The 27,380-nt window shown below is 41.4% G+C and overlaps 1 protein-coding gene across 1 annotated transcript in view; it reads left to right on the top strand.

Moving 5' to 3' along the window:
• CSMD1 (CUB and Sushi multiple domains 1) overlaps positions 1-27,380 on the top strand; it is a 669,247-nt gene that overhangs the window by 553,175 nt on the left and 88,692 nt on the right. The window contains exon 45 of the mRNA XM_042982757.1: positions 19,448-19,633. Within this exon, the coding sequence (XP_042838691.1) occupies positions 19,448-19,633 (186 nt within the window). The remainder of the gene's footprint in view (positions 1-19,447; positions 19,634-27,380) is intronic.

The following is a 27,380-nucleotide window of genomic DNA, read 5'->3' as shown; positions in this document are numbered from 1 at the left end:
TTTCTGTTCTCTCTGGAGCCTCCATTACCATGCAGTTATCTGAGTGGTAATATCTTCCTCTTTATCTGTGAAACCGATGTCAAAGGACTTTGCTGGAATTATGATCATCCATATGAAGTCTACAGAACTGTTTGACTGATATCACTGTGTCCTATTTTTGAAAAACCAATGATTACTGTTTTACTAAAGCTATTATATTCTTGGATATTTTTATTTCAACCTCTACAGAAATTAAGACAAAAGAACAGGAGAGAGACATGAGTAGTCAAGGATTACAGTGCCCCCAGAATTCACTTTATACATTTAGTTGATTCGTTTATACCCCACCTTCTTTCAGAATGACTTTGCACTGGCTGCTTAGTCTGTTCAATTCCCTATGGAAAAGTCAGCAATAACTGAATTTAAATTTTGTATTTGTCACTGATTGATTATATCTTCTTATGTGTCACCTCATTCTCCCTGTGAGCAAGGTTCAAATGAACCGCAAGTCTAGAGTGTCATGGAGTTGTTCATTTGAATATATTCAAATTCCAATTTTTAATTGATGGCTAGGTGCTAAATATTAGGATGCTTCGTTTCATTACCCGTCATAGTTGTGTCATTCATGAAAAGGTAAAGCACCAAGAATTGTACAGGAGAGCTATAACCAGAAGCCCTTGGAAAAAAGAGGCAGTTTTCTACAATCCAATGCATCTTGGCATCACCTATGGGCAGTTTCAGTAATCAGCCTTCAAGAATATGGTTAGAAAGTCTGCACAGTGTTATTAAATTTTAATTTAAATTGCTGATTAGTAATTTGCCGATGTTCCCACAGTTCATATAGTGTTAGGAGAAACAATTTGGCTAGGTAGCGACGATACCCTCTAAACCCATAGAAGCTATAATCTTCATGCATTTTCCTTTAGGAGGGACCTTCAGACTCAAATTTTGTTATATCTACTGCTTTCCTACTATTACCAAGGATTCTGGCTTCTCAGCTTTATTGATATTCGTGATTGTTGATGAGTTTTAGCTAACTCCTACCTATTTTTCCTTTCCTATTTTGAGAAAACCCTTATGGGATGTTTTGTAGGCTGGCTCTCTGTATGTCAGTCTATCATCTTTGTCTCTTTATCACTTATATCCATGTATCTATGTGTCTATATTTTCTTTTTGGTTTTTTTTTTCCATGAAATGTTACACACATTATATGCTTGGTTTATGAACTGGGAATTCTAGATCTTTTACCTCTTTAGATGTGCTAGGGAAATTCTTCTGGCCTTCACCACATTGAGTTGTTTACTTTCCCATTAAGTAAAAGGTTAGCATAAGTTAGTGGAGAAAAAAAGCATGAGAAGACACTTATAGTAATGTTTTGTAGCATGGGTACAATAGAGTTGTGTGTTTCAGGTTTTGTTCTCTCACTTTTGCCCTTCTACATGCATATATCCTGGGCATAAAAGAAAGAAAAGAAGGCAAGAAGAAAAGTTTTCTGGTCCTTGATTCTGAGATGAAGTCCCTAATTTGTCATTAGTTCCCACTGTATTGAGAGTTTGAGTTAGCAGTTCCTTAAATTCATGTTGGGTATTTCTAAGAAATTGTACTTACGTTTTCTTTTTTTTTTTTTAAGTTTATTTTTTTAAGAGATAGAATGTGAGCAGGGGAGGTGCAGAGAGAGATGGAGGGGGTAGAGAATTCTAAGAAGTTCCACACTGTTACCACAGAACCCGACGTGGGGCTTGAACTCACGACTGGTGAGATCATGACCTGAGCCGAAATCAAGAGTCAGACGCTTAACCGATGGAGCCACCCAGGCGCCCCTGTACTTAGGTTTTCGGAAAGAACCAGTCGGGCTTCTCCTGCGGAAACATGGGATGGTTTTGAATTTCCAACTGTGGGAAATCAAGGGTGACATTTGCTCTGAGCACTGACACTCCTAACAGCCTTCCCTACTTATATCCTGTGTATATTTCTTCTTCATTTTCTGTGGTTTTGATTTTTAAAAAATAAAACATAGCCAAAATTTTAGGTCAGCAGTTTTTATTTTTATTTATTTTATTTTAGTTTATTTTAGTTTAGTTTAGTTTAGTTTTTAAGTTTACACCCAAGTTAGTTAGCATATAGTGCAACAGTGATTTCAGGAGTAGATTCCTTAGTGCCCCTGACCCATTTAGACCCTCCTTCCTCCCATAACCCCTCCAGTAACTCTTTGTTCTCCATATTTAAGAGTCTATTATGTTTTGTCCCCCTCCCTGTTTTTATATTATTTTTGCTTCCCTTCCCTTATGTTCATCTCTTTTGTATCTTAAATTCCTTACATGAGTGAGGTCATGATATTTGTCTTTCTCTGACTAATTTTTCCTAGCATAATACCCTCTAGTTCCGTCCATGTAGTTGCAAATGACAAGATTTCATTCTTTTTGATTGCCGGGTAATACTCCATTGTGTATATCTACCACATCTTCTTTATCCATTCATCCATCAGTGGATATCTGGGCTCTTTCCATACTTTGGCTATTGTTGATAGCGCTGCTATAAACATGGGGGTGTACGTGTCCCTTCGAAACAGCACACCTGTATCCCGTGGATAAATGCCTAGTAGTGCAATTGCTGGGTCGTAGGGTAGTTCTATTTTTAGTTTTTTGAGGAACCTCCATACTGTTTTCCAGAGTGGCTGCACCAGCTTGCATTCCCACCCACGGTGCAAAAGATCCTCTTTCTCTGCATCCTCGCCAACATCTGTTGTTGCTTGAGTTGTTAATGTTAGCCATTCTGACAGGTGTGAGGTGGTATCTCCTTGTGGTTTTGATTTGTATTTCCCTGATAATGAGTGATGTTGAGCATATTTTCATGTGTCAATTGGCCATCTGGATGTCTTCTTTGGAGAAGTGTCTATTTATGTCTTTTGCCCATTTCTTCACTGGATTATTTGTTTTTTGGGTGTTGAGTTTGATAAGTTCTTTATAGATTTTGGATACTAACCCTTTATCTGATATGTCGTTTGCAAATATCTCTTCCCATTCCGTCAGTTGCCTTTTAGTTTTGCTGATTGTTTCCTTCGCTGTGCAGAAGCTTTTTATTTTGATGAGGTCCCAGTAGTTCATTTTTGCTTTTGCCCAGTAGTTCATTCCCTTGCCTCTGGAGATGTGTTGAGTAAGAAGTTGCTGCGGCCAAGATCAAAGAGGTTTTTGCCTGCTTTCTCCTCGAAGATTTTGATGGCTTCCTGTCTTCCATTGAGGTCTTTCATCCATTTTGATTTATTTTTGTGGATGGTGTAAGAAAGTGGTCCAGGTTCATTCTTCTGCATGTCGCTTGCTGAAGAGACTGTCTTCATTCCATCGTATATTCTTTTCTGCTTTGTCAAAGATTAGTTGGCCATACGTTTGTGGGTCCATTTCTATGTTCTCTGTTCTGTTCCATTGGTCTATATGTCTGTTTTTGTGCCAGTACCATACTGTCTTGATGGTATGACAGCTTTGTAATATAGCTTGAAGTCTGGGACTGTGATGCCTCCTGCTTTGGTTTTCTTTTTCAAGATTGCTTTGGCTATTCAGGGTCTTTTCTGGGTCCATACAAATTTTGGGATTGTTTGTTCTAGCTCTGTGGAGAATGCTGGTGTTATTTTATAGGTCAGTGGTTTTTAAATAAAATGTAGGCAAAAATTTATACCCACAGCATTTGTTTTGCTAGAGACACCTTTAATCATCTGTGTCTTTCACTAGGCAACCTGGTCTCTCTCTGCTACTCCATTTCTTCACTTGTAAAAAAAAGAGGGTGACTGACCAGTGTTGATTGGTTCACGTGCAGCCCCCCTAAATATTCCCTAGCTAACCTCACCCAATGGCCAGGAGGACGTTTTACTAGTCCTATTTGGTAGGTGGTGAATCTCAGGCTGACATAGGTAAAGTGAATTTTCTGTGATCAGAACAGCATGTACATCTGCACTGATTAGTGTTTTAGAGCATGATCTCATGACATCCTCCCACTTGCCACATTCAATAAACATGGCCCCCAAAATGCCGATTCCCATGAAAACCAGCCCTCAGTGAAGTGCATTCAGTCCTTGAGTGCGTTCCTCTGATGCCAGATGGAATGCCCGTTAAGGTCACTTGCAAACATGAGAGACTGAACTCTGTGGCACAGTGGCAGTGAGCGAGTGGCTCCGATTTGGTCCATAACACCCCTGAATGGTGCCTTACTTTCCTCCAGCTTTCTCTCTCCAGATACTTGCTTTGTATTGAACGAAACTTTGTTTTATATTCCTAAGAAAAGACCCCCATTTTTGTTTTGTTTTGTTTTGTTTTTAACATTTGCGCTTGTGCCTTCCTACAACTTTCTAGAAACAGATGGGCACAAGTCAGTTACTTTCCCACAACCTTGCTGAAGTCACGGGTTTGCCCCTACACCCCCCTTCCTTGCCGAGTCAGAACTTTTCCCTGTAATTAACCATTTGTATGTGACCTGCTGGGTTGCCTTCCTTCCACAGCTTTTTTGTTTGTTTCAAATTAGTGGGTTTTTTTTTCTTTCTTTCTTCCTTGCACCATGAGGTACTACATATTTTCAAGAGGTTTAGAATAGCTGAAAATACTTCTCAGCTGAGTCCTGTTATCTTGCATTTTCCAGTTCAGAGTTGCCTTTTTTTTTAATTTCATTGTCCATCTGTTTGCTTTTAAGGTCTGCAAATACAAGTCATTACTTCCCTCTGTCTGCCCTCATTTTCAGAAACACTTTTCTTTGTCCCTCAAAACAATGGAAGGACATTTTTGATGCGAGTGTATGCTCTCTTTTGAGCATCGGACATCACCCCTGCCCACAGTGAATGAATGAAGACAGTATGACATATTAGATCCCATGGCCTAGTGGTCATTCAGGCATTTTACCTCCTCTCTTACCATTCTTTTCTTTGTTTGTTTTTCTTACCATTATTTTCTATCTCAGCCTTCAGCATGATATCAATGATATATTGGGTGCTGGCTAAGCATCAGGTGGGTATTGCTTAGTATCTAGTTATTCTGAGAAGTACTTGGGAAATCAGGGAAGATAAGGAGAGTTTAATAATAATAATAATAATAATAAATAGATCCAGAAATATTACCATCAATGCTCACATTTAACATGATCTTTATATGTTCAGAATTATATTTTGAAAGCGTATTTCTAACCTATTGATGCATGTGTTTATTCATTGCTGGTGGTTGGACATTGGAAATAGAAAATATGAATGTGGTGAAATATAGCAGGTGGCACCTTGGAGACAATAGGACAGCAACTGAGAGGCATACCCTGGCATCAGCTACTCTGAGATCCCAGCTCTGACACAGCCGTTTGCTAGTTCTACTCATCTGGGCAACTTGCACAACGTGTCCAATGCTCGCTTCCATTAGTGCTTGTATTAGGGTTCTCTAGGGGAGCAGAACCAACAGGACATATGTTGATAACAGGGGATTCATTAGAGGAATTGGCTCACACGATTATGGAGGCAAAAAACCCCAGGATCTGCTGTTTGGGAGCTGGAGAAGCAAGAAAACTTGTGTAATTCATTGCAAGTCCAAAGGCCCAAGAACCAGGAATCCAGTGCCGACCGGAGTGGGGTCAGTGGTGGTTAACTCCCAGACAGAATCCAAAGGCCCAAGAACCAGGAGAGCCCCTCTCCAAGGGCAAAAGGGGGATGTTCTGGCTCAGACAAAACGAGCAAATTCACCCTTCCACTGCCATTTTGTTCTGTTTGGGTCCTCAGGAGTGGATGATGCCTCAGGAGTGGATATTATACTAATAAAGGAGATGATGTTGTTTGAAGTTAGAGATTTCTCCGTAATATGGTCTATCTCTACCATCTCTCTGTGCTCGCGATCAAGCTTGTCCTGGCCCAGTGCTTTTAGTGTATCTGGATCTCGACTAGTTCTCCTGAGCCTGAACCCTGCTTTGGCTCTTGAGGAGACACTGGTAGCTCTTACGTGGCCACTTTCAGCCAAGTACCGCCTAATCTCTGTTGGTGGGGGCACACGGGGTGTGAGAGATTAATCATCACATGTTTCCTCCATACCCATGATGGCAGGAAACATCCTTCCACGCCTATTTCATTTTTCATCAACTCTAAAGAGTTGAAGAAGGCTTTCCTTTATGTTAAATCTGAAGAAAGATTTAAACTAATGAAACTTACCATTTGCTTAGAGTCTAATGTGCTCCCAGTGTTTTGCTATGTGCATTTGATTGTATGTCCTGCCGAGGTCACCCTGATGAGGACATAGGATGATTCTTATTTCACAGATAAGGAATCAAAAAGGCTTACATAAATTAAGTAAGTTTCCTAAATTTTTTTAATGTTTATTTTTGAGAGAGAGAGAGTGTGTGTGAACAGGGGAGGGGCAGAGAGAGAGGGAGACACAGTATCCAAAGCAGGTTCCAGCCGCTGTCAGCACAGAGCCCAATGCAGGGCTCAAAATCACGAACCGTGAGATCATGACCTGAGCCAAACTCGGACCCTGAACCGACTGAGCCACCCAGGAGCCCCCAGTTTTCTAAGTCATAAACAAATAAATAACCAACTCAGACTTCTCCATCTCTGAATCCATGTGTTTTTCAAATATTCCATCCTTTTTCCTGTAGATTTTTAAAGAGAAATCAATGTGATCATTACACAGACCTTTACTTCTCACATGTATGTGCACTTGTGATCATTTTCCCACACCAGTGCTCACATTTGGATGTTGGGCGTGAAACAAAGGAACAGCTCACGTGACACAGGATACCTAGATTTGCTTTGGGTTCCAAAAAATATGGCCTCACACCTAGCAATGCTCAGCTTGCACTGAATGGTTTTCCTGGGCTTATTGCCTGAAATAGAAGTTAATAGTGGAAGAGTGCTGTCCTCTCCCTACAATCACTTACAATCATTGTGTTACATTTTTCAACACACCGCGAATGGTGGTGACAGTTAATTTAGAAGATATTGGCAATGCTGATATATACTTTTTGATACAGAAACTCTTGAACCATATTTTACCCCTTGTTATATATTGTTTTAAATGTGAATTAATTCATTCATTTTGTGCATCACCTATATCACTACTTAGAGTCCCTGGCTGGATGGAACAAGTTATGGAGAAAGAGAAGATTACATAAATCTCTGTTAATCAAATTCAAAATGCTTGTTGGCCAGCTTGCAGCATTTGTGCCTGTAAATTCATATAGCTGAGGATGTGACGTCCTCTCATCCAACAGCAAAGCCACACAAGGCTCACTGATTAAATCCAGCCCTGTCTCTGGCTGGTGTGAGTCATGTGGGAGGTCCTGACGACATTGCTGGGGTAGTCGTGGGTTTATTACAAAGACACACTCTCGAGCTGTAATGTACTCAAATGGCATTTCCTACTGGTGGTCCTCATCAAGCCTGTCATGAAAAAGTCATCATGTGTTTGCTTGAGTGATGATCGGAATGTCCGTAGGTTGAGGATTGTGGCCAAACAACAAATTAAAGTTTACTCACGGGAAACCTGGTGAGATGCTTGACCATCTCAAGTGGAGAACTGGACCCCAGTACAAGATTACAGAAACTATTAACAGCCACGCAGACACTTAACCGTGTTTTAAATTCTTTGCTAAACAAAATAATTGTATGTTGACTTCTTACAAGTAAAGTAGTGGAGGGTCGGGAGTCAGAGGACATGCGTTCTGCTCTACCCTGCTTGGAGTGCTCCCGGCCAGATTCCTCGGTGCGCCTGTGTGAGGGAGTTCAAGTCGCACCTTTACTCTCATCTTCCATATTTATGGTGTGGTAATTTGGGAAGAGACACCATACAACAGTGTAGGTAGCAGGAGGAGGTGGATGAAGTGGCAGGGACATTTCTCTCGAATGCGCTGAGGAAGCTTTGTGATAGAATTACAGACTTTTAGAGACGAGGCCACAGACATGACCTCGAGAGACTTCGTTTCCAGGTGAGGGTTCTTAAGCCAAGACAGAATAACCAGTAAAGTATTTGCCAAATGCAACGGATTTCAGAGCAGAAAGTAATGGCCACTTAAAGCGCTAATATAAGTGGGGACACCATCGCTCCGACCTTGCATCTCTGCAGGGAGTGTTTCCCCTACAACACGTTCTGGGTTTAGATGTCACGTTAAGTTTTATTTCTTAAGGGATCTTCTTCTTGTAAAGGAAAAGTAGGACTCTGGTCAGTTGTGCTAAACACCTATGACATTCAGGAAGAAAATGACTTTAAATGATCAATTCACTCTGTTTTAATTTCAACTGCGTAGCTAAGGTTCTGCTCGAAGAATGAGGGAAAAAAATAGGAATTTTGTGTCCATACATCTCAAGGATATTTTCCACTATTTGAAATAGAATTAAATTACTAGCAGGAAACTCTTGTTTTAGAAAGAATCATAACATTCATTCAATAATTTTCTGTCCTTCTGAATTCTTTGCATTTATTTCCGTTGATATCATATTGGGAAGGACACTGACATGATGGGCAACCTGAAATCTATCTTTTCCGATGTAACAAAAGAAGTCCTTTTGAAAATTCCAGTTACAAGTTATATTGGAATGCCAACTAGTCATGGGATAACTAAGGGCTCCTTGTCTCTTTTTCAAGCAAAATGAGGCATTTATTTACCTATCTGGTGTCATTTCCCCACTAACTACCAGGGTTATGTACAGTTGCTTAACTTTGAGTTTAGAACCATTATCTATACAACGGGAATAATACCTTTTGCCTTCCCCAAATTACGTGATAATTTTATCATTCAAATTAAATAACTCATGGGAAGAGAATATATATATATATATATATAATTTAAAATATATGTACTTTTAATCAAACTTATAAAACTTTAAGGTAGAACCTAACATATATATTTATGAAGATATTGTTATGGGAGAAATCAATTCCCCAGATATCTGAGGAAAGCTATCTGTGTCTTCTTTTAGAAAGTCTGCATCTGTAATGTGCTGATATGTGTTATTCTTCCAACAAATTATTTCCATGGTACATGTTTTAATAAATTATGAATCAATAAATAAACAGTGATAAGTCTTTTCACCAGAAAGACTGAGTGGAAGAATTTGTTATTCCTTAAAAGTTGCTTATAGATTATAGGATACCATGTTCAGTTTATAGTCTAGCCATGCAGACTATGGACAGAACTGAGTCTAGAGTGATTCAGGGGGTATGTTATGGAGAGAGCCAATAGATACTAGAAATACCTCTTTCTCTATGCTTGTCCCCCATTCTTTCTTTTGAACTCCAGATGTAGTCCAGGCCAACTGCCCCACTGAAACATTTTTTCACCTCTGGGTTTCAATGCCAAGACAGAACTCTTTATCCTGTCTCAGAAAATGAGACTCTAGTCCAGCCGGTTGCTTAATGGACTTCTCTTTCTTGCCCCTACCTGAGTCTCTGCCTGCAACCATCAAGCCCTTCTGATTCTAGCTTCTGAGTGTGTCCCAGTCCATTCACTTTGTCGGGGTGGGAGGGAGAAAATTTCCTCTGCTCTTCACAGTTCCTGTAGCTGATCTAAAAATTGAATTGACATGAAACAGATGAACAGGGAAAACAAATCAAATCTCATTTCATACATACAAGGACCCCACATACATGAGGGTCAAAGACAGAAAGGTAACATGGTGTCCATGCCATCCTGAGCTAAGGAATGGGCTGGGGCCCTGGGGCTTCAGGTGGGAGGAGGGCAATTTCCAGGTCAATAAGTACAAGAGCGGATGTTTGGTAGTTAGATCTTGGCCTTGTCATATGGATGGGTTAGTCACCTAGATAAAATTCATGTCTGGTAAAAACTGTCATTCTGGGAAAAGACCCCCAGTTTAAATTCTTCTAGGTAGTGAAGGGAAGGTGAGATGCTTCTCTTGAGCCTACAGGGCCTTGATTGCCTTCAGCTCAACATATCCACATGCCACAGTGACACCTTTTGGGGCCACTTGTTCCGAACCTTTCTGACCTCTTTGTGCCCCCTTCCAATCCACCTTCACCTCTCCCAGGGACCTCCAGAATGGCCTTCCTGCACCAGCTTCACTGTGTCCATTTCGCAATTCATCCTGCAGGCAGTGGTTTCAATGAGTTTGTGTGACTGCCCGTTTGAAATCCTCTGAAGTCTGCAACATAAAATGCAGACTCTTTGCCACAGTTCTGAATAACACCTCCTCTAAAGATCTCTCAATCTTTACTTTAGGTGGCTCACCCTTCACAGTCACAGTGACCTTTGATCAGTGTTTTCCTGCCTCAGGCGGGGCCTCCTTCTCTGCATAAAGGTGCTTTCCAGGACTTGAGGCCTGGGGCTTCAATACTGAAGCCTTGACTGAAGCCTTTCTGTCTTAATTTAAATAACATTCCTCATTTGTTCTTTCTTTCAGCACCTTGTTCTGTCTCTTTGTGACACTAAGGACAGCTTTTACAATCCATGATGTAGATTTGTTTCTAAGCCTATTTGTCTCATCCAGTACTACTAGAACCTGCCTAATAAACTGTAAGGTTCAAGAGGGAAAGGAAAAGCTCAGTTTTATTCATTACCGTTTGGACTATGCTTCATACCCATTCTGGCACGTAGTAGATAATATTGTCAAGTGAGTGAAGGAACAAGTTGTTCTTATTCTTTGATTGGCAGGATGTATGAAATATATGTTAGAAATGTGTCAGATGCTCCAATTGAACAATGTTAGATATTTCTATAGATGTATTTGAACAGAATCAAAATTACCCACTCCACCAAATGTGTCAAGGGGCACCATTACTGATCCCCAGATCTGTTTCTCCAAAAACCCTATCCCTTCGCCAGTACACAAAATAAATTAAGAACTATTACATTTGTCTTATATACCTCACAGAAATACAGTAATGTTCAAGTTAGATAAAGTTAAATACTATCAAATTGTGGGACATTTCTTCTTGAGAGAATATGTAACACTTGTCACTAACAAAATGGCCATTTGGAATAACCTGAAATTCATTGCAAAACATGACTGCGTTTATTTAGAACTTTAACAAAATTAAGGATTTAGAATTCTACAGATATAATTTATATGAATATGTGTCTGAAAAACTAGATATGTTATTATGGCATGCATACAAGTGTTTAGAAAAACACATAGAAATCATCAGATAATTCTTCATCCAAATATAACTCTATTATAAGTATCTCTATCAATGATTCTAGAGAAAATCATAGTTAAAACTCTGCAAATCCTTGAAAATCACAAAAATACCTATATAATATTTCATGTATAGTTACAGATGTTAAATTTTAAAATCTATAATTTTTATCAAAATCATGTGTTCATTTAAAATATTGAAAATTAAAATATAGTACTTAAACTAAAGTGAAAACTTTCTTACTGGTTGTTCAAATTGTAAACTTAGTAAATCCACATACTGAAATTCAGGGCCCTGGTAATTTTTGAAAAACTTTCAAGTTATACCTTTGTTAGTGTAATATTTTTTTTCCATTTCCCATAAATAAATAAACAAAGTTAACATATATTTATTGAGAGCTCTGATATTCAAGGCAGTGGGAAGGGTGAAAAACATGTGTGGATATTCTGCACTTGAAGGATTTTTACACCTTTAGGAAGAGGGTATATGGGCACTATTCAGGTAAGAGGTAGGCATGTGGGTGGGACAGACAACAAGTGCTAAAGTGGTCAGATTTGCAGGGCCTGTGGTCTGCAGGATTCTTAACTTTTTTGCCTTGGCAGACATCACCAGTCTATCACAGAGCCCTTTCTTGTTCAGCCTCAGAACAAGATTGTTGTTTTTGTTGTTGTCTTTATTGTTTGTTCATGTTTGTTTATTTTTGAGACACAGAGCATGAGCAGGGGAGGGGCTGAGAGAGAGGGAGACACAGAATCTGAAGCAGGCTCCAGGCTCTGAGCTGTCAGCACAGAGCCTGATGAGGGGCTTGAACTCACGAACTGAAGAGATAATGACCTGAGCCGAAGTCAGACACTTAACCCACTGAGCCCCCAGGCACCCCAGAACAAGATTGTTTAAAAGATATTCCAGCTTTCACTCTAGGAAGATGAAGTAGATGTTCTTTCTTCTGTTTTCCGTCCTAAGTACAACTAAAATCCCTGAAAATTATATAAAAAACAATTATAAGAGAACTCTGTAAGATACAGAGAAGATGGTAGAATGACTTAGGACCTCAGAATGGAAGGAATGACCCAGTGGTGAGATTCTTAGGCTCTCTTTACTGCCTCAAAGTCCTAACTGCATGAGGAAGAAACTGGTTATCTTGAAATACCAATGGGCACAGGCAAAATAACAATAATAATAATAACGATAACAACAACAACAACAACAACAACAACAACCAAGAAAAGTCTGTTCTCCCTGCCGAAATAACAGAGAAGGGATGGCCCAGACAAGAAAGGAAATATTTAGTCAATAATCATTCTTCATCTAAACCTTATGGGAAAACCTGTGATTATACCCAACCACTGATTGCAAAGACCGAGTGGAGATCTTTTCCAGGCTGTCTAAGATGGCCCAACTCTCCCCTACGGGGTGGTGTCCAAGGAGGCCTTGGAAGAAACATCAGTGACACCAGGTAGGAAATTGGACCTCACTCCAGGTGGTGGTGATGATCTTCCCCTAACCCCCCCTTGCTGGGATGGTATCAGAGGACACATATTTGAGAGTCAGAAATGTCTCCATTCCTCAACTGTGACAAAGCCATTCCTCTCCATGTCAGCGGAGGCCACAGGAGGATCCATAAGAAACACCTCCTACTGTCCCGGCCAGCAAGGCACTAGTGGGGACTTGCAGGCCAGCTGGAATCGCCACCTCGCCCAGCGAGGACCCCACTAACCCAGAATTCTACCTCCACCTGGAGGTGAGGAGGTGGGACCTCCCTTTGCTTACTAGAGTGATGTTAGGTAAGCCTTAGGAAAACAGAGCCAGTCTTAGGACATAATGCCCAAAATGTCCAGGTGTTAATGCCATATCACCTGTCATACCAAGAAATGGGAAGATATCAACCTAAATGAGATGAGACAATCAACAGAAGCCAATGTCTAGATGACGCGGTTGCTGGAATGCTCTAAGATTCTAAAACAGCCATCACCAACAATTAAAATGCATATGAGCATTTTATTATATTATGCATACGATATATGCATTTGGTAATAAACAGTTAAAAAAAAATAGGAAGGCCCAGCAAAGAAATAGAAGATGCAAAGAATAACCAAATGGAATGATTAGAACTAAAAAATACAATAACTGAAACGAACAAACAAAAGAACTCAGTAGATGGACTCAACAGCAGAAAGGAGATGATGGGAAAGGACCTCTCTCCTCTGAATTGAAGATAGAATGATAAAAAGTAGCCACTTTGAAAAACAGAGAGAAAATATGCTTACAAAGAAGTAAACTGAGCCTCGCAGACCGTGGGACTGCAACATGACTGGACACGTGTGTCCTCAGGGTCCCAGGAGATGAGCAGAAAGATGGGAGAGGCTGAAAAAGTGCTTGAGGAGATCTGGCTGAAAGACTCCCAAGTTTGGCAAAATTTGTAAAAATGCTAAGTGAGCCCTGAATACCAGAAACCCAAAGAAATGCACACCAGAGCACACCATAGTTGAACGTCTGAGAGCAAAGGCGGAGGAAACAAATCTTGAAAGTAGCCAAGCAGAAACAATGGATCACCTACCGGGAGATAAGGATTCAAGTGGTGGTAGATTTCTCATCAGAAACCCTGGTGGGTAGAAGGAAGTAGAACAGCATGTTTCAAAGGGCTGAAAAGAATACCGCCCAGAATTCTGTAGTCAGCAAAAATATTGTTCGAAGGCTTTTATCTAATAGTTATGTAGTGAATAATAAGTGACGTGATTTCTATATTATCGGTCTCTGATACTTTTATTACACTGTAACAAAGTCACTGTTACTTGGCCCAACATGATTATTAACGCAAAACAAATGCAAGCCCTGATATTATAGAGCAGAACCAAATTCTAGATGGCAATTGGGATATTCTATTACAATCTGTAATTAATATTTATATGTGTATGTATTTAAAGTTACACACACATACACACATTTTAATTAATAGAAAATTCTTCCATGCTTACATTGTATACTTTTGACCCCGTGGAAATCCACGGTCATTTGAGGCATTGGCTGTGTGGCTGCCTTGTTCTTCATTATGCCTTCGGCAGAATGTGGGAAGGATTGGCATTGCTCTCTTGCAAAGCAAGTCTTCTTCTGTACCTCTTAGCACATCCCATTCTTTGCAGAGCATTTCATGGGCTCTCCATTCTTCCAGTTCCTGAGCTTATATGCAGTTCTTTTGTTTATACTGCTGATGTCCAACTTGGTCTTTGGTTATAAACTTGGTACCTATCAGACTGCCTTCATGTCCCGTTTCAGACCTTATTACTTAAATATACCTCTTACTTTAACCAGTCCATAGGCATCCCTACTGCAGGATACTATTTTCGTTCCAGGCTTTACTGGGTGATTGATCTCTCTCTGGGTTTGCCTTAGCCTTATGAGTAGGGTTCAGATAATGAAAAGGTAAAAAAAAACAACAACAACAAAAAAAAAACAACCCTCCCAACAGATAATGAAAAGGTAGACATTCTGTTTTGAGATACTGGGTATGTGAGCTAGGATACCAGTAGAGTGTGAAGCAGATGCTCAAATAAGCAGGCACCGCGTGGTCACCAACCAAATCCGGGCCGTGTAAACAAGAAGTGACTGGAAAATTCTAACTGGACTTAACTGGGAGAAAGTCTGTGAGGGTAGTAGCTACGGTGAAGGTCTGATGACAACCTCAGGGTTTATACATATTAAGCTTGAGATGTGGGCATCGTTCAGCTGGACAGCAGGTGACAACACCACGTGGACTGAGTGGCTGTCAAGATATGAGGATCACAAGCCTAAGGTGAGAGTCACAGCCCAAGAACTCTTTGAAGGGAATAAAAAATGGAGAAAGAAAAAAAAAAAAAAAGGAACGCAAATTGTACGGAGTTGAAATTCGATGGGTAGCAGAAAGAAAAGGAGGGATTGTCAGTTATAGCAAGCAATCATGGGAAATGGAAAATGGGAAAAAAATCGGAGAGGTGTAAACCTCCAAAGACAGGAATGACAACTACTGTTTGGTCTTAAATATGTAAAGAAAAAAATCCCATGAAAGGTTCGATTCATAAAAGAGTATGACCCTGGGCACAGCAGCCCTTCCATTTATATATTCGAAACCAAAATGTTAAATGTCTCATGAGACATGTAGTAGAAAGAAGCTGATTTACTACCAGTTTCCTCTTTGCTCTCTTTGCAAGTCACTTTTTAAAATTTATTTTGAAGACGGAGAGAGAGAGAGTGGAAGAGGGGCAGAGAGAGAGGGAGAGAGAGAGAATCCCAAGCAGGGTCCCCACTCTCAGTGCAGAGCCTGCTGTGAGGCTCAATCCCATGAAATGTGAGATCATGACTTGAGCCGAGATCAGGAGCCAGACCTTAACTAGCTGAGCCACCCAGGGGCCCCACAATGTTTTCTTGAGTATTGAATACTTACGTTGTATCAAGCTAGTGCTCTTTGTTCTGTGTCCATTATTTCGTTGACTCCTTACAGTTGCCTTTGAGGTGGCCATTATTAACCTGCAAACCGGACATTCATTGTCACTGACCTGAAATCATAGAGCTGACAAATGTCAGGGACAAGAACTGATCGAGAAGTCTGACTTTAAAGTCCGTGCTCTTCCACAGAAGATAAATTTATGGGCTGAGTATGTGCTCATTTGCCTAGATTGTTGGGAAATATAATGCTATATTAGTACAATGAAAAAATACTAAGACAATGTATTCTCTTCAGCTATAATAAAAGGAAGAACATAATGAATATTTTGAAAGTCACATACATTTTACTCATTAACGTTTAAAAAGTGATCAAAACAATATCTGTCACATAGTAATCATGCAAAAATTTTGGAAGGAATGAATAGATGACCCCATACTAGACATTAGCAGGAGTCTCCCTTTTAAGGGAGTCTGTAAGGATATCACCAACCTTCATTGAATCAGAAGTGTTAGAATTTCGTGGCTGATTGATCGCCAACCTTTATTTTAAGCCCCGCCAAACAACCTGTTGTTAAGACACTCTACAGAGTTGTTAAAACCGGTAGCTCAAAGCCAAAAACAGATTCCCAGTGGCTGATCAGATGACAAAAAGTGGGTCTTCTGAAGTCCCCAGTATCAGGGTTCACGCGTGAAATAAGCTTCCAGATTTAACATAAGTAGTTAGATACCTTTTCTCTTTGGGCCTCCGGGGTATGAATCCCTTGAAGGTAGGGTTTCTTGGGTGTTTGTATAATGTCCTCTTTCTCATTTCGTCTGCCAGAGAAATGTCATTTCGTTGGCTTCTCATCCCAAATGAGAGCCAGAAGGGAACTGGGCCCTGGGCACGCTTCAGCTAGCGGCAGGGACATTAAGGTTTGTGAGAATGAGCCAATGATTACTTGAGTGACTCCTGAGAGGAATTGGTGAGGAAACAGATTGTTGACCCTGAGAGATCCAGTCACAAGGGGCATTCACTGCCTTCAAGAAATTAAGATGAACATTTTGCAAATGATGGATACATTGCCTCAGTAAAGCAATGGCTTTGGAAAGCCAGATGTTATTTGGAATGCTTTGTTCAAAATGATGTCTGTATGTGTTTAGAGGAACCTCCACACTGTTTTCCAGAGCGGCTGTACCCTATGACCCAGCAATAGCACTGCTAGGAATTTACCCAAGGGATACAGGAGTGCTGATGCCTAGGGGCACTTGTACCCCAATGTTTATAGCAGCACTTTCAACATTAGCCAAATTGTGGAAAGAGCCTAAATGTCCATCCACTGAGGAATGGATAAAGTAGATGTGGTTTGTATACACAATGGAATACTACTTGGCAGTGAGAAAGAATGAAATCCTGCCATTTGCAGCAAAGTGGATGGAACTGGAGGGTGTTATGCTTAGGGAAATAAGTCAGGCAGAGAAAGACAGATACCATATGTTTTCACTCTTACGTGGATCCTGAGAAACTTAGAAGACCAGGGAGGAGGGGTGGGGGGGGGAGTTACAAACAGAGAGGGAGCGAGGCAAACCATTAGAGACTCTTAAATACTGAGAACAAACTGGGGTTGATGGGGGGTGGGGGAAAGGGGAAAGTGGGTGATGGGCATTGAGGAGGGCACCTGTTGGGATAAGCACTGGGTGTTGTATTGAAACCAATTTGACAATAAATTATATTTAATATAAAAAATTTAAAAAAATAAAGTTTCCCCTGTAAAAAAAAAAAATGATGTCTATATGTCTAAGATTTTTTTATCCCCTGGCTACTGCAAATCTTTACTATAGTATGCTTCATATGTATATCATGTAATTTTTTTCATATGTATTTTTCATATAGATGTTAAATAGCAGATTATAAAATTAAGCACAAGAGAAATTTGAGTGCTTGGACTTCCCAGAAACTTGATTTTTATCACCCACTACATTAAAAAATGTTTTACCTTCTCTGACCATTTTCCATCGCATTGATTCACGAATTGTGCTAAGGAGAAAAGAACAAAATGGCAACGAAAAGACTCGGAACCAGTGTAGCTCAGTGTGCTCCTCCCTGGGGCTTTCGTGGAACAGCAGGTGGTCTCAGCTGGGTGTCACCAGTCTGCTCTGCGGCCTGAGGTTTTACACAGTCTCTCTGATAGCCTAAGCAAGTCCTTTTACCTTTCTGACCCTCAGTTTCCCTTATCCGTAAATTGATAAGTTTATGTAAGCTCTTTCAGTCTGTCTTTCCAGCTCTAACATGCTACACGTAGTTTCTCATTGGAATCAATGTGGGAAAAGTTTTAAACTTCCCCAATTTAAAACCCATGAGGTGAATAATACCTTAAATATTGACCGAGTAAAGGAAGGCCATTACTGTAGTTATTGCAAAACGTTTCTTTGACAAATGCACCCGAATTGGGTGTAGATCCTTGGGAATTACTGTTGATCCCTCTGTCCTGCTTTCCTACTTTGTGTCCTTGTTGTAACTTACAGTCATTTCACATGAGAGGTATTTTTTGTCTGTTTGTTTGGTTTCTGTCTCGTAGTAGATGAGTCTGGATCAGAGCTAGTAAATTAAAGAAGGAAATATTTATACTAAACACTCTCTTCATCTTTCTTGTTTGTTAAAAAATTCCTGTTCCTCTGGAGAGTGTGATGCTAAGTGACATAAGCTATACAGAGAAAGAAAGATACCATATGTTTTCACTCTTATGTGGATCCTGAGAAACTTGACAGAAACCCATGGGGGAGGGGAAGGAAAAAAAAAAAAAGAGGTTAGAGTGGGAGAGAGCCAAAGCATGAGAGACTCTTAAAAACTGAGAACAAACTGAGGGTTGATGGGGGGTGGGAGGGAGGGGAGGGTGGGTGATGGGTATTGAGGAGGGCACCTTTTGGGATGACCACTGGGTGTTGTATGGAAACCATTTTGAAAATAATTTTCATATATTGAAAAAAAAAATGTCTGTTCCTTGGGCACCTGGATGGTTCAGTCTTTTAAGTGTCTGACTTCGGCTCAGGTCACGATCTCACAGTTCGTGAGTTCGAGCCCCGCGTCAGGCTCTGTGCTGACAGCTCAGAGCCTGGAGCCTGCTTCGGATTCTGGGTCTCCCTCTCTCTCTGTCTCTGTCTCTCTCAAAAATAAAGAAACATTAAAAAAAAATGCCTGCTTCCTTCGTACTGCTTTCTTGCCGGCTTTATACCGAAAGCGGGCCTGCTCAGCGCCTGGAGGACTGAGCTGTTCTGCTCAAGGCAATCTCCCTTTCTCCTCCAGTATTTCGGTTCCTCAGACCCTGTTTTCTGAGAGATAATTCATAAGATAACAGATACTGTGCTTGTGGACGCATTGAGGATGTCGGCTAAGTGATTTGCCTCTCATCAGAACTTGATGGCGCTTCGAGGAAAACCCAGTCGTGGGGGGTGAGGGAGGCCAGACTGGGGATCAGTTCTGATCCCTGTGAAATCTCAGCACCAATGCGTCGGTAAACTTTGTGATGGGAAAGATACCATTTTATCCTTTCTTTCCAATATTAAATGATGTAAGAAGCACGATACTGCGCAATCCTGAGCCCGACCATGTGATGAAAACATCTCAGTGTGTTTAAAGCGTATGACAGAGTTCAGGGGCACCTGGGTGGCTCAGTCGGTTGAGCGTCCGACTTCCGCTCAGGTCATGATCTCACAGTTTGTGAGTTGGAGCACCACGTTGGGCTCTGTGCTGACAGAGCCTGGATCCTGGATCCTGCTTTGGATTCTGTGTCTCCCTCCCTCTTTACCCCTCCTCTGCTCATGCTCTGTCTCTGTCTCTCAAAAATAAATAAACGTAAAGAAAAGAAATATAAATATCTTACCATTTGTATATGTGCTAGAGATAAAAATAGAAACAGAGCCAATATCATAAAGTCTTGTAAGAATAACTCCCCATTTGTGCCATTTCTTTCCAGCTGTGTCCTGTGGAATCCCTGAGTCCCCGGGAAATGGTTCCTTTACGGGCAACGAGTTCACTCTGGATAGTAAAGTGATCTATGAATGTAATGAGGGCTTTAAGCTGGAAGCAGGCCAACAAGCAGCGGCCGTATGTCGGGAAGATGGACTGTGGAATAACACGGGGAAGCCTCCTGCGTGTACACGTGAGTGTTAAGTGCCTTCACATGTCTTGGCAGATTTAATTAGAAGCAAGATTCACCGTTAGGAGAACTCCAGATTCCAAAGTGTGCAGAGACCCTCTCCACAGCACGTGAGGGCTTGGTCTCTGGCGTTGTGCTAAGATTAAAACCAACTTATTCCGCGTAAAATATCCCAACCATGTATGTAAAGTCAGCTCTGATTCTGAAAAGTTGCTTGCAGAGAATCACGTTGGTTCCATCAGGATCTAGACCCTCTGATGTTTACAGCAAACCTTCACTAGGCTGTCTCTTTCCACGTGGGTAGGTGAATTCGAGAGGGTGTAGAGACGCGCCGTCTAGCAGTGGGTCTCCGCACAAAACACGAAGGCAGAAGTCAGCATGACTTTCCGATTCACCCCCCACCTCTTTGTAAATCCCTTCATGTTAAAGGCAATGCCCGGCTTCTTTGTGGATCACCCACTCTACGTAATACGTCGGTGCTCAATAAATGAGTCACTGATTTGCAAAGTGCAGTAAGTTTTCTGGAAAGCGACTTATGGTATATAATAATATTCTTAAGAGGGTCAAAAGTTTGGGCCCATTCTAGAGCTGTAGTCTTAAAAAATAGTAATTAACTCCATAAACAGAGCCAAAGTTCATACACACACACACACACACACACACACACACAATTTACAGCAAAACTTTCATTGCAGCTATATTAAAACTAGCCTCAAATAGGAAATAATGTAACTACCTAATTTCTGAAAATGGAAAGTTATATAATATTTCTACACATACAGTGTTTTTGCTCTGAAGATATTTGAAAAACGTTTTCACATGATCTTCAACTATAAAATCAGTCTATTGATCTCTTTTTGTGCACAGTACAGTATTTTTGGTCATGTTAAAATTATTTAAACTCTTAGCTACAAATGCATAAATGTTTACAGAACATAGTTGACTTTCCTCCATACTTCTTAAACTCCTTGTGATCATTTTCATTTATTTATTTTTACCTTTAAAATAATTATTGCTTTTCCTGACAGTCAATGAGACAAGAGTAATATTTCTTAGTTTTTATTTCATAAAGTACTGTTTTATTGTAATTAAGAAATAGTGCAGGAAGCTAGAAAAATAAGATACATCGGTAGGTTTTTACGTTCAATCGTAAATAAAATTATTTCCTCAAATGAGCTTAACCCCGTAGATGGTAGTAACACTAGATGTTTAGGGTTACTGATGATAACAATTTCCTGGGCGTTTAACACCCTGCTCACTTTGCACATAGCTTAGAGGTTGTCATTAATAACGCTTGACAATGTAAAGTATCTACTATGTGCCAAATGTTTCAAACAGCTTATCTCTCAATCCCCTGACAGCTCTGAAAAGGGAGGGCACACACGGCCTTACCAATGAAATAAAAGCTACTGGTTTGCAGAGTTAGAGTTGAAGTCGCTCCTCTCCAGTTACGTCCTATGTGCTTTTCATTATGCCAATGGTTCTGTACTCTGGGTACACATGACAATCGTGTAGGGAGCTTTAAAAACTACTGATGTCTAGGTCTGACTCTCAGGGATTTTGAGTTAACTAGTCTTGGATGGAAAACAGGCATTGGTGTTTTGTTTTGTTTTGTAAGTTCTCTGGGTGCTGTGCTTAAAATGTCAAGTGTATGCTAGGTTTTAAAGGCAAAGCCATTTAAAATTTGTTGAGTGTCTGAGAAAGACATGATGCATGATAAGGCAACTATGTAAATTATGTAAATGTAATTTTTATTCTCACATCCTTTTTTAATAGGCCGTTTTTTAGAAGAACTTCAGGTTTATAACAAAATCGAGCAGAGTACAGAGATTCCCGTAAATCCTTCCCCGATTATCTACATTCCTCACCAACAAATGGAGAAAATGGAGAGGCTCATTTGTTACAATTGGTGAACCCATTTCGATACATCATTGTCACCCAAAGTTCATAGCTTGGGTTAAGGTTCACTCTTGGCATCGTATGTTCTGTGGGTTTGGAAAAATGGATAAATACAAATACGAACCATTATGGTACCATACAGACCATTTTCACTGCTCTGAAAATCTTTTGTGCTCTACCTGTTATCCACCCCCATTCCCCCACCCCTCAACTGTTGGCAACCACTGATCTTTTTCCCCGTCTCCACAGTTTGCCTTTTCCAGAAGGTCATAGAGATGAACTTTTTCATTATGTATCCTTTTCAGATATCAGGTTTTTTTTTCACTTACTGACATGTATTTAGGGTTCTTCTGTGTCTTTTCATGGCTTGATGGCCCCTTTATTTTTAGTGCTAAATAATACTGGCCCCTTCCTTTTCTGGATGGACCAGAGTTCATTTACCCTCCCACATGTACTGTAGGGCACCTTGGTTACCTCCAAGTGTTGGCTGTTATGAATAAAGCTGCTGTAAGCATTCAAGTGCAGGTGTTGTGTGGACGTAAGTTTCAACTCCTTTGAATAAATACTAAGAAGTATGATTGCTTGATCATAGGGGAAGAGTATGTTTAGTTTTCTAAGAGACTGTCAAGCCATTCTCCAAAGGGGCTGCACCACTTTGCATTCCCACCAGCAGTGAGTGAGAGTTCCTGTGGCTCTACGTTGTCACCAACATTTGCTGTTGTCAGTGTTCTGGATTTTAGCCTTTCTGACAACGTGTGTTTTGTTTTGTTTTTTAATTTTTTAAATGTTTATTTTTTGAGGTGGGGAGAGGGGCAGAGAGAGAGAGAAAGACACAGAACCTGAAGCAGGCTCTAGGCTCTGAGCTGTTATGACAGCACAGAACCCAGTGTAGGTTTCAAACCCACAGACCACAAGATCATGACCTGAGCCGAAATCAGATGCTTAATTGTCGGAGCTATCCAGGCACCCCACCTCCTTGTTGTTTTAATTTGCATTTCCCTGGTGACATATGATGTGGGACATGTTTTCATGTATTTCTTTGCCATTAGTCTACCTTCTTTGGTGATGTTTATGTTTCGAGCTTTTGCCCTTCTTTTTTTTAAAAAAAAAAAAAGATGTTTCTTGTTGAGTTTTAGGAGTTCTTTGTATATTTCGGCTAACAGTCCTTTATCAGAGATGTCCTTCCTAAGTATTTCCTCCTAGGCTACATCTTCTCTTCTCAATCTCTTGATGGTGTCTTTTACGGAGCAGAAGTTTTCAGTTTTGATGGAGTACAACTTACTGGTTCTTTCTTTCATGGAACATGCCTGTGGTGTTGGACTTAAATAGTTATCCCCCTAATCAAGGGTCCCCTACATTTTCTCCTATGTTACTTCTAGAGGTTTATACTTTACATTTGGGTCTTTGATCCATTTCAAAGTCATTTTTGTGATGGGTGTGAAGTCCTGGCACGCGCATGTCTGCGTGGCCCGGTGCCATTTGCTAAAAGACCGTCTTTGCTCCATTTGTATTGCCTTCTGCTCCTTTGCCAAAGATCGGTTCACTGTGTTCATGGGTGTCAATTTCTGCATTTCCTACTCTCCTCCACCAACCTGTGTGTCCATTCTTTTGCCAATGTCACACTGACTTCTCCCTTTTGTTTTATTGGGTTAAAACAATATAAAATGAGACATTTTTCAAAATGTATTTAATATGAATGCAACAATTTAGAAGCTTAACTGAAAGAATATTTTGCAGTTTCCTCTAAGATTGATCTTGTTTTCAGTTGTAAGTATTTCTAGGGACATAATTGATTTTACTAAAAATGACCCGATGGACAGATACTTCCATGATCTGTAAAGCTGTGTGGAAAGCTTTGAAGCCATCATTTTCCCTAAAGATAATCCAGCCTATTGGGGATCACAGTCAGACAGTCTCCGTGGCATTTTCTTTGACATTTTGTTTTAACTGATGAGGCGTTTCCTTTGGATTGAACGTAGAGGCTGCCTCACATATGTGCCTGTTACACCACAGGTTGATGCAATGAGCAAGAACCTTTAGTGTGTCACTATAACGTTGAGTTGCTTCGTCCTGAGCATGGGCTGGACGGAATGCCCTGTGCATAAATGAAAACTAGCTTTGATGGCGTACGGGCCGTATTTAAGTGTCAAGGCCACCCCTCATTGGCGTAAGCAACTATGCATACCCAGGTTTTTAGCACCTCTTTACAGCTTGGACTACAGAATGCCGATGCCAGTGCTTTGTATGTGCCAGTAAATGGGTTGGCATCATAAGACTCCAACACAGAGAGCCAACTATGTCAGCATTCTGAGGGAAAGAGGCACGACCTAGCTTTTTAAGTCCTTAGTTGGGGAGTAGAGAAAGAAAGAAGCAGCACACTTCACAAAGAGAGAAGCGGATAAAATGCCTCGGACCCCGTGGAGGAAGTGTGTGAGACCCACAGTGGGCACGAGGGCCCAAGAAAGTCATCACACCAGGAGGTGCTGCACACACCCTGGCTCGTCCGCCCAGCACTCTGTGATGTGTGGTCTGTGAGGACATCTGGCTTACGACTGCTGGCGTAGGCAGGTCCGTGAGACAGGCCTCTGCCCTTGTTGGAGTCTGCACCAATGCACGGGACCCCAGACACACAGCCTGACGCAATCATAGCAGGGAGCGATTAGATGTAGATGAGGTTAGGGGCGCCAAGGTGGCTCCGTTGGTTAAGAGTTGGACTGCGGCTCAAGTCATGGTCTCAAGGTTCGCGGGTTCTAGCCCCACGTCGGGCTCTGTTCCAACGGCTCGGAGCCCAGAGCCTGCTTTGGATTCTGTGTCTCCCTCTGTCTCTGCCCCTCCCCCACTCACGCTCTGTCTCTGTCTCTCAAAAATGAATAAGGTTAAAAAAAAGATGTAGATGAGATCATATGGATGCTCAGCCTGGGATTGGTTTTTACAAAAGAGGTGGCACTCTGCTGGGAGGAGCGCATGGTCTGGGGACACAATGGTAATAATGGGGACCGCGCTTTTGAACGGCAGCTATAGACATTGGATTGCGTCAGGCGTGTCCGTGCTGCGTCATTCGGTCATAACAACAATGCTGTGGAGAAGGCAGGGCTTTCCTTACCTTCCTGATTTAATAAAAGGCAAATAGCGGAGAGAGCCCAAATCTGTAGTTTGCAACCAAATGAACGTGACCAGACATTACGAAAACATCTGGGGGAGTACTCCATGGCACTGAAACCGCCTTGCTGGAGGCCCCTGCTGCCCCAGGGCCAGCTATACGGTGACACTGGCTTGGCAGACATGCTTTGGGCCTCATAAAAGCACAACGGCGTGACGCTGCCGGGATCTGCCTGGGGAAGTCCCGTGCCGTGGTCCAGTATGGACTCAAGGCTCTGTGCCTGTTCTAGACAGGCTGAGTGTCAGACTGGTTTCCTGACGAGTGGGGACGAGCGTGAGGAGTGGTGATTTGAGCGCCCCCATCAGCTCAGAGAAATGCCCGGAGAGTGGGGTAACAGCAGAGAAACCATAGGAGCCGGGCGGGGCCTGGGGGCTGAGAACACTCCCGTCTCCCCACAGCCAGTAGGTGGGGACTCAGACGGACCTCCCTGTGCCCTCCTCAGGTCCCTTCCGCCTGTGCCACGTTTGTCCCACCAAGTCCCCAAGCTCTGCGTACGGAGCACCAGGCCGATGCAGGGCCGCCTGTACCTGAATCGCCCCCCTGCGTGTCCCTGAGGCTCCTCTTACGGCCCGTAGACCAAACTCAGATATTACGGCGAGTCTGACTTGGAAACCGACCAGCTCACGTTCAGTGTGTGCATGTGTAGGTGTTCATGCCAGTCCTGGACCTTCGACTGCCCTCCAGGCTGGAGTCCGTGAGCTTTACACACATCGCCTCACTCACCTCTCAGGAGGTATGCAGTTGTTATCCCGCCAGACGGACAAGAACCTCAGAGGGATCGGTGGGGTCCGCTGGCTGGAGTCACAGATGTAGAGAGGAGCCAATGGGGGTTTGTTTCCGGAAACAAAGGGGAGTCCCTGCTCCCTGCTTCCGTCCCATTCTGCCACTAGCAATCTCATGTCTCAGAAGCCTTGTGTGTTAGAGAACTAAGCACAGAGACGGGAAGCGGGTGCCGTTGTAACCCAGCACGTAATTCATCCTGGGAAGCGTTAAATCGCTGACAGTGCGTCAGGGAGCCACCTTTTGTCTGTAGTGGAACCAAATGATTTCAAGGACGTGGTCTGAATTTATGTCTAAAACTTTCTAGAAAAGTCGGGAATGAGGGGCCTTTGGCTGTTCAAAGGCAAATATTACATCACTTAAGAGAACTATTCTGTGCCGATGTGAAACATAATATAACACACATAAGGTGGTCTAATTTATACATGCATTTGAATTTTTCTGCTTCAAAAGTGCATATTCTAGGCGGACGATTGCTTTCAAGCTACAATAAAAAATTAAATCACAAAATTATTTCCTACATACAAATGAGGATTCCAGTAGAAAGAAGTTATAGTATGCTCGGTGAAATGGTTGTTAAATGGGAAAAAAGCCGATTTGCATTTTAAAGCTTTTGATACTGACTGCTTCAGTAACACGGACAATACATACAACTTTTATAATAAAATGGAAAATTAGCGCTGAATTTTTTAAGTGTTATTTCTAACTTTCAAGTATTTTCTTGCCTCACTGTTGTCCATTAGATTTTACAAAAGGGAGAAATGGACATTTCACTTAAGTTCCTTGGTATTCAGGGACTTGGAAAACCTATTTCATTTTTGGAGGGGGAGGGATGAATTTCATTGAAATTCAGAAACTGCAGACAGTAAGCACGAAGCTTTACCCGCGAGTCACAAAGCTTGGTTACTGTTGAGCTCCCCGAGACTGACTCCTCTGTGTACGTTGTAGATGTGACACCATTCAGTTTCCTTACTGACTGCAGGAATGTGTAGACCGGAGCCCTGATTCCGAGGAGATGAGAAACACTTCGCCTTTGATAAAGAGTACGTGTAGATGGTAAATAAAATCAGTTCGTCTGGCCGTTAGCTTCACGGACGTGCAGGCTGCGATAAGTAACCGCTTCAGTTTGCCTGCTGCGTGCAGTCCCGCATGTCCCTGCAGCAGGTGCCTGAGGCTCCTTTCTCTCCATTTTAACTTATTTACTGACACTGGATTTGGGTCGTTGAAGATTTGATTCGTGCCAACGGCATAAGAGAACAAGGGAGGCTCTGGGTATTAACGTATGGGTTTCATAGTTTGACCAAATGATGGACTTTGCATACGGGAGCAATCAAAGCCGTTAAGATGACCGCCTAATGAGAAACGAATCCCAGGTCCTAATCCCAATATAGAGGTTTGCTTTTTCGATTAAAGGCATTAGTCAGTGAAGTAAGTTTGCCGTGAACAATTTATCAGAGACCTACTATGCGTGCCAGGTGCCATGAGCACTTTACGTGATTAAATGTAACACCTATATATTCCAGAAGAGGGAGAACAGGATAAAGTCATATTGTACCAAATGGCTTTATGTGAGCTGCAAATAGCCCACTCATAGAAAAACTAAGATTATATATAAGTTATGTACATGTAAGTTATCTGTAGGCCATGTCTGTACAACATACGGGTACGTGTATGCATTCGTCTATATATAATACATATATGCACATATGTGTATAATAGTACATATATACATGTGTGCACACATATATAAATACATATGTGTTTATTTCCATATATATTATATACACATATAAATACATGTGTATAATATACATGATTGTGTATTTATATATTTATGTTAAATATACATATGCATTTATATATGTAATGCATATGTGTGTGTTTATAAATATAAGAATACCGTATATATAA

Source organism: Panthera tigris, chromosome B1 (genome assembly GCF_018350195.1).
Source record: "Panthera tigris isolate Pti1 chromosome B1, P.tigris_Pti1_mat1.1, whole genome shotgun sequence".
Taxonomy (NCBI): domain Eukaryota; kingdom Metazoa; phylum Chordata; class Mammalia; order Carnivora; family Felidae; genus Panthera; species Panthera tigris.
This window is presented reverse-complemented; position numbering and strand designations above follow the sequence as displayed.